This window comes from Anabas testudineus, chromosome 12 (genome assembly GCF_900324465.2).
Source record: "Anabas testudineus chromosome 12, fAnaTes1.2, whole genome shotgun sequence".
NCBI lineage: Eukaryota > Metazoa > Chordata > Actinopteri > Anabantiformes > Anabantidae > Anabas > Anabas testudineus.
Window position 1 is genome coordinate 13,960,047 of NC_046621.1, and position 12,287 is coordinate 13,972,333.

The 12,287-nt window shown below is 41.4% G+C and overlaps 1 protein-coding gene across 3 annotated transcripts in view; it reads left to right on the top strand.

The window, feature by feature from the left end:
* LOC113159453 (apoptosis-stimulating of p53 protein 1-like) overlaps positions 1 to 12,287 on the top strand; it is a 35,712-nt gene that overhangs the window by 4,961 nt on the left and 18,464 nt on the right. For 2 of the 3 annotated variants that reach the window (XM_026356143.1, XM_026356144.1), the window contains exons 2-4: positions 3,266 to 3,413; positions 4,823 to 4,930; positions 6,717 to 6,778. In XM_026356143.1, the coding sequence (XP_026211928.1) occupies positions 3,266 to 3,413; positions 4,823 to 4,930; positions 6,717 to 6,778 (318 nt within the window). Of the gene's footprint in view, positions 1 to 3,265; positions 3,414 to 4,822; positions 4,931 to 6,716; positions 6,779 to 11,541; positions 12,010 to 12,287 lie in introns of those variants that run through there. The other variant, XM_026356145.1, reaches the window with a different exon arrangement.

The following is a 12,287-nucleotide window of genomic DNA, read 5'->3' on the forward strand; positions in this document are numbered from 1 at the left end:
ACATTAAAAGTGTCCAGATTCCTTTTCTTATCTCCTGCCATCCTCTCCTCCTCACTCCCTCTCCCTCTCCTCATATTTACTGAAAGCCGACTCCCTCCCCACCTCCCTGACTGAGACATACTCTTATATTTGTACTTCCTGTCCAGACACACACACACACACACACACACACATTGACATTCACAACACACTCTCAGCTGCAAAGACACCACTTTCTCTAATTATCTGTCTACTGTATATGTTGCTTTCTGTCATGTGCATGCGCGCAAGCACAGCCGCCGCTGCTGTGTGTGTGTTTTGTGCTCAATGGTTTTCCAATGAGGCGTTTCTTTGGGCGGGTGTTGGAGCGACTGGTGTTTCTGACTAAAAACCTCAAAGTGGCTAAATGCAGGAAACCGAAGAAGAAGCTCAAAACAAGGAAAACCAAACCTTCGGTGAGTGAGAGACAGAAAAGCTTTAGTTTATTTTGAAGATAGTCAGTGTAATACAGACAAAACCAAAGAACAAGTGAGAGAGCATGACATGTCTTGTTCTAAAAGATTTTTATGTATTAGTGTAGGTTTAATTTCTCATGTAGACACTTTTTGGAGGGTTGTTGGTCAGTTTACTAGTATGTTAGTATCAGACAGAAGATGTGGTTCAGTACTGAACATGTGGACCCGCCACAGTGTGGCCACCACCCTTTGTGAAACAAGGACACTGTGCTGAAATAGTAAATTAAGCATTAATGTGTTTTCTGCAGCAGCCAGTCGACACTGTTGTCACTCTGGCCTGCTTCCAATCTCACCCTGTCACTCTCAGACCATCTCTTTCTCTCTCTTTAATGCCTAAAATAGCCAGAGTCACTCCATTCAGCACCAGAGGCATTTTAGGAGCCACAACTCAATCTGCCTCTGTGTGTGTGTGTGTGTGTGTGTGTGTGTGTGTGTGTGTGTGTGTGTGTGTGTGTGTGTGTGTGTGTGTGTGTGTGCACCAATATTGCTCTGACATTTTAAGAATCACTATAGACATGAACAAGTTGTATATACTGTTGTCTGCCCTATCTATAGAGGGGTAAGTAACATAACCTCCAAGAGGCGTGAGTGTAAACAGCAGATTGGATTTTTAAAAACATGTTTTCTTCATGCCAAGTACAAGAGAACTGAATATACAGTACAGTACATGTGATTAATTTGCTGTTGCTGACGGGAAACTAGTTTCACACTGTTTCAATGTGATGAACTATCGGTAGATAATGTTAGGCCTTAAGAGGAGTGCAGTATACTGTTTACCGGATCATGAGAAAGTGGGCTCACACCCATCCTACAGTATACAGGAACCCCCCAACTGAAAGACACACCAAATGACGTGGCGTTCTCATATTTAGCAGTCATTTTGTGTTAAAATTCCTTTTTTCAATAACAAATATTAATATTTAGCATTACATCAGACTGCAGCACAGCTGACCTCTTGGGCCCCAAATAGATGACAGGCCCAGGGGTCTGTTACCTGTTTGGTAACTCATCCATGACTGTTAGCTGACAGTTGGATAAACAGTATCAGGTCCTGCAGTTTCTCAGCACAGTCTGTTCTTAGCTTGGCAATAATAAAATCTGCAAAGGTCAAATCCTTTATCACATTTGTGTTTGATGTGTGAAAAATAAGTGTCTCTGGTGGACATAGATTTTATCTTTGTATTCTGTGCTCGTGACAATTCAGGAAGATGGAGTAAGGCCGTGGAGTTAACTGAACAGATATGTAGGTATCCATGCCAGCAGCTGCAGCACCAGCTGCTCGTTCACTGTCAGTTCTGCTTTCTGTGTTGCTCCTGGCCTTTCACAACTGGAACATTACTTTCACAAAATAGATTTAAACAAATATTAACTTTATTTGGAGCCTGCTAAAAATCAGATTTAGATGTCTTCAGGGGCTCCTTGGTGTTATTTAGGAGATTGGAGAACCCTGTAGTTTGCACACTGGGTGTCAGACATTAGAACATTTGCAGTATGACTGAAAGCATCTGAATGCTTTATTCAGTCCCCAGGCATGCCAAGTGACACTGTGTGTCTGTGTTGCATTTACCATTAATATTTTGGATAATGTTTTAGGGGATTATGAGTATTTAATAGGTATTTGCCTCAAATAAAAAAAGCACTCTGAATCATTTGATTACATAAAACATCAAATGATGATATTGATTGTGTAAAACCAAAATATTACAGCCCCTGCGAGGCCACGATTACCGTAACTTTAAATGTTCTGTGGAGTAGTAAAACCCCACTGTGTTCGCAGGGTTTAAAGGGCGAGTGTTTGTGTACGTTTGCGTGCGTGTTTGTGTGTCTAATCCAAGCATTTAGAGAATGTGTCCTTACTCAGTCTGTCTGCATGCAACCAGAGATTACTTCCCATGATCTGGGACAGGTGTATAGAATACTGTGGATTAGTGTACAGGGTATTTGAGTTGGTGTGTGTGTGGAGTATGTGGACATAGTACAATGTCGGTGTGTGTGTTTGTGTTTTTGTGTGCGTGAGAGAGAGAGAGAAAGCAACATTGAGATTAAAAGTGTATCTGTATCTGTGTGTGTGCTCCTATCCCAGATTACCCTAAATTTATCTTTCGACTGCTCACTGACTATCTCACATGACATCACCAGTGGCATTGCCCGTGACATCACTGGTGATAACACAGGATGTCCTCTTTCTGATTGCTGTTTTAATCTTTTGGCTCCAAAATTTGGAGGATTTGATAAAAAGAATACTTTCAGGATAGAATATAAAAATATAAAAAGAAATGTAGGTGTTCTTTAAATCATTATGCTGAATTGTGTTTGTCTTATTGATTGGTGAAAGATGCTGGATTTGCTTCCTGATTGGATTTTATATTATTTCTTTAGATAGATGTTTACAGTTCATTCTCACTTCTTTCAGATTGTCTAATCTTGACTGTGTCTGTGGACTTCACAGTTTCATTTGAATATAATAACACTCATGAGGCACCATGCTCCTTAATACAAGATACAGTAGAAAAGATCTTTGAGTATTTCATCAATTGTTGTCATTGAAAAACATTTAACCGAGTAGTTAACAGTTAATTACAGTAAGTAGTCAGTCAGCATTGGAAACTGTGTGATCTGATCCCAGTTAGTGATCAAGGTCAAAAGGGAAATTTGTTTTGGATCAGTGTGAAACTATTAATCCTACTGAATCTGTGTGTTGGTAATCCTAAAATTGCATAAAACATTTTTATATTTTATAATATTTAACCTGCTTGTATCTATGTCAACAGGTGATCCTGACAGTTTACCTCAGTGACACCCAGCAGATGCTAACTGAGGTCCCAGTTACTCCTGCAACCAGAGTGGTTGACGTGGTTGAATACTGCAAAGAGGCCGGTGAGGGGGAGTGTCACCTAGCTGAAGTATGGAACGGGCATGGTGAGTACATCCATCCATGTATCTAAAATCAATGGTGGTCGCTTTAATAAAACATTAACAGAAACAGAAAAAGTTAGACATAAGGAAAGCCAAGATAATAAAAAAGCTATTCAGCTTGTGTCTTTCCCAAAAATGCTATTTGGTGGCAGCTGGACTACCTTCAGGTTCTTGAAGATGTTTCACCTTTCATTTGAAAAAACCTCTGCAGTTCAGTTCCTCTGAGAAAACCTGTGGTCACATCATAAGGGGCTAATACAAGTGTCTGTTAATGCAGATGATGCACTAAATTATATTAATCAATTTCCTATCATCATTGTTACATCAGCGTTTTGCAAGCGGTTTGTCGACGGTTTGTCGACACAGCCAATGACCAACAGAGCGTTATCACATTAGACACGTCAGACATGACACATTAGAAAAAACTAGACTGATTGAACACTATTCTGGGCAAACAAAGTCAAACCTAGATTGTAGCTACAACCCGTGAAATCAATAGAGTGCTAAGTGCTTCCTGTATAGTATATCCCTTTGTGCAACTGAATAGACCAGTTCATCACATGCAGACACGGAGAGCTACTGTGTCCATTAATGCATGGCCTACATTCATTCAGTCATAACAACACAGTGTGTGTAGCACTGGTGTGTGACTAAGCGGTCAGACAGGCTATAAATGGTTCTAATGCTATACTGTTTTCCAGAGGGTGACAGTGTAAAGCAGCACATAATAAATGGCGTGTCACTTTGTTGTGAGAGGCCTTGCCTCAAGGCCACAACTGGCCTCTCGGCAGGTGTGTAAGGCTGCTGAACTGCTGTCGCTGTGTGTGTGTGTATTACTAGCATTGGTGGATGGATTGCTGTAAGAATACTGGTGTGTTGGCTTCTATTTATTTCATCAATTTTAATGACACGTGTGTCACTGTTTTTAATGTAAGTTAATGTAAGTACTGGACATAATATCAACCTTTTGATAATGATAGTAGTGATGATAGTTTCCAGTCCTATTAGAAAGAGAAGGTTTTTCAGTGTTTGCCAACACACTTCATGTCCAATTAAATTCCATTTAATTAGTTTAAGGTGGTAAGGATCTCCTTATTCTTCACTTTCCGATACTACCATTATATGCTAAAGATGATTTCTAGATGATGATCTCTACTAGAATTATAAATAGATTTCTTTTGATTTGAATGTAGTCTTGCTGTTATAATGACTCTGCGATCGGCAGGTAAGTAGAACTGAAGAGATTAATAAACCAAAAAAGGTATATTTCAGATTGTAGATGTAGGGGTTTACGTTACATAAAGACAAAGCCAGTGATGATGATGTAATGTAATTGTATGTAGTTGTGTCATTCATAAATGATCTCATTAAGGCCTCATCCTAATGTCTTCTCTGCCTCTGTGTCCTCTCAGAGCGAGTTCTCCCTCAGGAGTTGTTATTGTTGGATCTCCTTCAGCAGTGGGGGGCCAGGAGGCCAGAGGTCAGCTTCTACCTCAGACACTGCCCCTCATGGGCACAAGGTAATTAATAACCAGACAAACGCACATACATACATACATGTTTATTTAAGCCAAACATCTTTAAAGAGCCCAAAATGCTGATATAAAAAACACTTTCACATAGATTTCAGGACTCAGCAACATTTAGTAACATGTGGAAAACACACAAACACAGAGCCAGTGGTGTGTGGGAGGTTTAGAGGTGAGGTCACAGGCTCAGCCAGTAATTAGCCAGATAAGATGATTAGAGTTACATAATGAGAAGGGGAGCGGGACGGAGACTGGGACAGAAAACACCTAACAGGGTTTGTGAAGTCAGTTATTATAATCATGATGCATACAACAGCCGGTCTGTCGCTGCAATATTGTCACTGTGGTGTAGCACTGCTCCCCATAGTGATGACCTCACCACCTGCTATGGTGCCGTGTAGTTCCCTATTTCACCCCTCGGTCATTCAAAACACATCGTTCGTTAGAATCTCATTATTATGACGTGGGTGAAGTGTCATAATAATGAGTTCATTGTAATACTGACTAGTCAGGTTTTTAACTTTCACTTTAGTTTGTCATATCTTTCAAAGGTTTAAGAGCATCAGGGTCAGGGATCAAGAGAGATAGAAAAGACCAACAGGTCACTTTGACCAGCACCCAGAATGCAGTGCAGACGGGTGTCATGATGTGAATGACTGCCATACAACATATAATACATCCAATTTTTGAAATGACCTTATCTTATGTGTAAGAGAGTAGCTGTTTATTCATGTTTTCCAGTGCCTTTCATACCCCAGACATAGTCCTGCGTGTCCTTCCAGGCGAGCCAACCTTCATCAGTCCACAAAACATTATTTCAGTAGCTTTGAGGAGTGGCTGGGTGAACATCAGAAAACATCAGATGGGCAGTTATGTACAGTGCAACTATGGACAATAATTACATGTATGATTCAGGAACAGACATGTTAAGCAGCTCCAGTGATTCCTTTAAGCCTTTAGTTGTCACTCTGGGCTCCCTTTTTACTTCACTGAGTGTTCTCTGTGTTTCCATTTGGACTCGCTGAGTCTTCTGAGATCTATTGCAACACATGGTTTGCATTAGCAGATGTTTTTTGCGAATAGCAAAAAGTAGCTCAAAGTAGCTCAAACCCACACCTCTAGTCTTGTTTCACAGAGTGGACTTCATGTTTGGTGACTCCTTATGGCAATTAGCTTTTGTTGGTGTCATTAGCCTAGGGATGATAATTATGAATTATGTTTGAGTAATGTAATCAATATGGACACAGACAAAACAACAATTAGTGTGTTAGTTACAATATATTGTGCTTATTTGTTATTGTAACTTGAAGATGAGTCCCGTCATAATATAACCTCTTCTCAGGCATCATCTGTTCTCATTGGGATGTAATAATGATGTTTTTCTGTAAATACTGTTCTCAGTCCTGTGTCGATTGTATGATACAGTCGAAACTGCTCCAGTGAATGTAAAGTACTGCTGTAAGTGCACTATTGACTGGAGGTGAAACTTGGAGCTGCCTGGGATTAGCCCAGACTGAACCTGTCTGGTCTTAGTGGAATTAAATGAAAGACGCTATTTATAGATTACACACGCTCAGAGAAAGATAGAGCTACTTACTCGACGGATAACCGAGAAAGAGAAAATTCCACATTTGTGCCTCTATTTTTTTAATCTTTCTCGAGGAAAAAAAAAGCAAAAAAAATAAAGTGTATTACGCGTTTCCAAATGTATTACATGATCCGTGCATCATTGTAACATCTCTGCTCAGGTGTCTTTTCACTGTTCATTTACATGCAGGCAGTCAGCAGCCTTTGGAGCAGAGCTGGACGTCAGAATCAACAGAGCTCGCTGATGACAGGGTAGGTGCATGGACACACACGTGCACACTGAAGGGATGTGCTGGGCTGTAGCTGCACGCCATGCATCTCTCATTAGCCCAGTGTGAACATCCAGGACCTATTGTCCAGTGTGCACGTAAAAACCTTTTACCTTTTAAGTATATTGCTGTTGTTGAGATGTGCAATTTGTCACAACACCCACAAGATATTTCTCTTATCTTGAGTAAAATACATGATTCATCCTAGTGCAACGTTTTGAAACCACGCAACAATATGCTCTTTGAGCAGTGCAGTATTTTCTGGATGTATGTATGTTTTTCTTTAGCAAGCAAACGATAAAATGTATTCAATGTAGAAGTTATTGTGTCCACGCACCCTGCAGCACTGCACTGCGCTTTGCAATGTAATATTCAGCACAAACACTACACACATACAGCATAATTAGCTTATTTATAGAAATTTATAGAAAATAGTAATTAGCTCCTTGGCAGCAGCTTGAGTAATTACTGTTAGTTAACGGTTTTGTTTTGCTAGCTTCCTTCCCTACAAAATAATGAGTCATATGGTACAAACAGCAGCTGACTTCATGCTAGCTGCTCTTTATCCTTTAGCAACATCTATTTTCGGCCACGTTACCATTGTATTTAACTCCAGACTGGACATTTGCTTTGTATGTTTTGGTTAGGCCCTGGTTTGCCAGTCACCGGCCATGTTTGTTCGTGTGTATTTGTGTTGGTCAGTCTGCCAGTTAGTCACCCAGCGTGTGTGTGTGTGTGTGTGTGTGTGTTGGTCAGTCAGTGAAGGTAGGATTAGCTTGGTCGTATGACATAACCAGGCTAAGAGGATTGTTAGCTAGCCCAACACCTCCTCCTCCTCCTCCTCCTCCTCCTCTTCCTCTCACCTCACACACTCCTTCACAGTTGTCTTGAGGTCTTTCTTCGTCCTCTACCTCTTAAATTTGGTTTTAAGGCGTAAAAAAAAAAAAAAAAAGACATTGAGGCAAAGGCAGCAGCGCGGGGGTGAGTTCTGGCAATGTTGTGTTTTTATTTTTCTTCAATGTGTGTGTGTCTGAGTTTGTGTGACGGCGTACGCACGCGTCCAGCTCAGTAAAGTGTGTTTGCTGAAATAAGGAAAATGTAGAGCAAATGTAGAGGTGAAGTGTGAACGTGTGTGACTGTTTTTTTTGTCTCCTGAAACGTCTCGAAGATACTTTTTGACTCTGCTCATGTGGCAAACATGACTTTTAACACCGTTAGCGTTGATGTCAGTGGAGTTTGCAGCTTGTGAGAAGTGGACGTGACGTGTAGGCAGGGTGGGGCCTCTTTTGATCGCGTGTGTCTGGGCTTGAGTGGACAGTGTTATTTAGTGTGTGTGTGTGTGTGTGTGTGTGTGTGTGTTGATGTATGATGTGAAGTCAGGGTGTGGCTCCTGGCTCCGCATAATCACATCCAAAAGCTCATGCTCACTTACTCACCCAAACACACACCAGATGCTCTCTCTCTCTTCCCACAGCATGATGTAGAGAGAAACAAGAAACCAGTCCTGTGAAAACAAGCCCACAACAGGCGTCTCGTTTCAAATTTCCTGTTATATTAGAGTCAGCAATTCCATAACAATGTTAATCTCTTCAATGAAGCAAAGCGACAAATCTCCGTGTAATAATCAGCACCATTGTGCATCACCTCCGTAACACACTGTAGGTAACTGATCTGTCTTTTCCACTCGTTACATGTTTTTTTTTTCCAGACAGAGGCGTAGTTGGGAGCACAGTCACATTAGATTTTAGCTCAAAGTACAATTAGACCTGAGTAAAGTATCTAGCATGCCTGTTTTCTTCCTGCTTTAAATGCCTTTAACTTCATGAACATGTTCACTGTAATATTATGGAAGAACTGGACGTTGCTTTATACTTTCTCAAGAAATAGAGATAATACAGTGCTGGTGTCTGGCAAACAGTGATCTCCTTCCCACCACAGCCTCCTACAAGCCTCTCCCCTGACCTCCGAACGACCACAGGGACTTTGAATTAACACACACACACACACACACACAATTCAATCTGTCGACCCAGCAGTCTGTAACTCTACCCAATCCAGCTGTGTGTGACAGCAGTGCCGAGGGATATATTAAGAAGTCAGGTGTGTCTGTGTGTGTTTGTGTGCTCATGACAAAACACACATGTCAAGGGTTGTGTTGATGTAGATTAACATGAATATTTTCACTATATGTCATCACTAGAAATGCCTCAGTGGGCTACGTGATATTCTTGGTTCAAGGACGTTGGCAGACTTGAATTGCTAGATGTGACCTGGAGATGATTTGAAGCTTTACCTGCTATAAATGATGCTTGGAGTATAGACAAGATGTGCTAAGATATAAGCTGTGGTCTACGTTTTGCAAAAAAAACCTGCGTTACACCAGAACATGAGTTGAGTATGTGTTCCCTATGTCCAGCTGCTGTCCGTTTTGTTCTAATTCCTTTTTAGTGTCCGCCTACAGGCACACAGGACAAACTGTGATGGATAAGCTGCTGTGGTGGTTACTTGTACGGATGATTGTGTAACCAGTAGGCCATCCTGCTGTGTGAGTGCTGGTCACTGGAGTGGCTCTGATAACAGAGTTTCCCCCCTTTGCTTCAGCTGGAGCTACAGGAATGTCTGAAGGTTGTTATTGTAGATGGAGATTTTCTGTTACGGCGAGGGAGGGGATGGTTTGTAGGAGGGAGCTATGATCAAAACAATGTGTTCGCATGTATGTGTGTGCCTCGCATGTGTGTATATAAGGTTGAGAACATATACACTGTTGAAATATAATACTGAGCAAAATGCTTAACATATGAGAAAGTCAAATAGCCCCATGTGCTTTTGGTTACACCCATGATCCCTACATATGTGAAACTACTGCAGAGACTTGCAGCTATACCTATATATATATATATATATATATATATATATATATATATATATATATGGTATATGGTATACATCTTAGTAATGGTCTTTTTTGGGTTTGTCCTGTAGTTTTGAGAATAAACTTTCCCCACAGAGCCTCTGAGATATGTTGTCCGGCAGAGAATGTAGTAAGAAAATAATAAAACCTTTAGAAAATATACTCCTACTGCACATGTCCTCCAAAACCAAACCAAGCAACCAAGGCTGCAATTCCAGATTCATCTACTATATAAGTTAACATGTTAAGTGCTCCAACTGTGTTATTATACAGGAAACAACACGTATCCTAGTGTTTAAGCCAATAGGTGACAGGTGAAAGCTGTTATGTAATACATTATTGACATGATACAATGGTAATAATCATGATTTCGGAAGAGCTGTCAACAACAGTAGTGTAGTATTAAGCTACTGTATATGATTTATGCCAAAAGTGGGCAATTCTGAACCTTGTAGGCCACTGCCCTGCTTGTTTTCCAACTGTTCTGTCCTACCCAGTCTTGATTACCTGTATTAGGTAACATGTGTCAATACGATATTGGAAGATGGAGTGGAGTGGGGGAAGAAACATTAATTGGTATCTTCCAAAGTCTGATTGACTGAATATACCTGACCAGGTAAGCAGCAGTGGGGAGGGCAGGGATAGTAGACAACAGTGAATCGGCCATTGAGGATCAGCTTTGCCCACCACTGATATAGGCGTACCATAAATCATGATACTGAAGAAAAACATCCCCCATGTGTTTTGGATCAAAGCATTAAGTTGAATTATTTGACCCAATAAAAACTTTCATAGATCATCATCACTGTGAAACTTTAGTATATAGTATATATCAATCATCTGTCCCCTGGTCCCAAGTTTAAACCTTTTACGACTACTGAATGTTAATGAAAATTGACATGAAAAATTAATTGATTGAAAAATGTCATTACATATCAATACGGAAATGTCAACAGGAAGTTATATTTGATTATAAAAATGTATCGATTCACTTTTATCAGGCCTGAATTTGATGTTCATGTCCAACGCGCACAAAGCCTCTCACACTCACAGATGCCTGCACCCAGAACAGCAGCATTGGCAAAAATTCCAGTCTGCTGTCATTACTGTGTGTGTGTGTGTGTGTGTGTGTGTGTGTGTGTGTGTGTGTGTGTGTACTAAGTGAGACAGATGCGTCTATGTTTCACAGAGTGAAAGAGAAAATATGTGACGCAGACATTAAGTCACATGTCGATGTGCGTCTGTTGCAAAGGAGCAAGACTGAGAAAAAGAGAAGAAGAAAATGTGACGCAGCAGGAGTCAGCTGTTTCTCCACTGTGTACAGATCGTGTGTTGTTTTACGTCTCTCAGAAAATTTTGCTGCGAGTTCGCTGCGCACGCTTCCCTGGACGTTAATCTGTCGGCGTCATCATCTTCCTCATAACACACATCTGGAGACAGAGGTTGATTGAGAGCAGCTAGTGCCCCATCAGGCTGTGGTGCAGTGATTTCCCTTCTGAGAGAAAGTGGGAGAAAGAAAGAGGGAGGTGTGAGGAGAGAGTGAGAGAGAGAGAGAGAGAGAGAGAGAGAGGGTTGTTGCTGCAGCAAAAAGTCAGCTGCAGAGGAATGACAAGGATTGAGGGAAAGAGAAATGAAGAAACACAGGCATGGGAAATGATGGAGGTTAAGAAAGATGGGTAAAATGTGTGGAGTGGAAGAAGAGGGGGAAGAGTAAAGAGATACAAAAGCAGTGCTGATGAGAGAAGAGGAGAATTAAGAATGGAGAAGAGGTAGATAAAAAGGGTGAAAGGGAAGAGAAGGAGAAGTATAAAAAGGGATGGTACTAATGACAGTCCCCTGTTCTCCCTGTACCAGTTGATAGCTTTACATGTTTGTAGTAATTGAATGCGGCGTCACATCAGTGGGCTTAACACTCCATTCACACGTCACACGAGGACACACCAATAACCCAGTGAGTTTAAACGAGGGAGAGAGAGAGAAATAGGGTGAGGGAGGGAGAGTGGGCAGAGCCAGAGAGAGGAAGAGAGAGAGAGTCGAAAATCACAGCACATCACCGGGCGGACAAGAGGGAAAGTTGTGATAAGGATCGCTCTCGTTTCCCACCCCCGTCCCCAACTCAGAGCTTTTCTCCCTCCAACCTCTGGCTACATCTTTCTATCTGAAGCCCTAGCACTCCGCTGTGTGTCTTAGAGGCTGTGAGGATGGAGTGGAATGAGGTGGATTTGGTGCAGGAATTTACTGTTGAAGGACAATGCAGCAAAATTAAAGTCCGCTCCTGCAGGATCACATGGGACAGCCTGCAGGTAAATACAGCACAGCGGGGGAAACTGCATATTAATGTCAGCTGGGGGGCTAAGAGCAGAGCACGTCCGCAGGATGTTGTGCAGCCTGTTAACACCATGAGCAGCTGAATACATGAGATCGCTGTTAAGAGTGACTGGAGTCAGATGAATTGTTAACTTTCCAGTAGCTGTAGGATGCATGTTATCATTAGAAGGTATGAACTTAGAAAGTCCCATCACAATCCCAGGACAGTGTCTCACTCTGTTCTGCATGACAAGAAATCTTTGGTCCTTGCAGA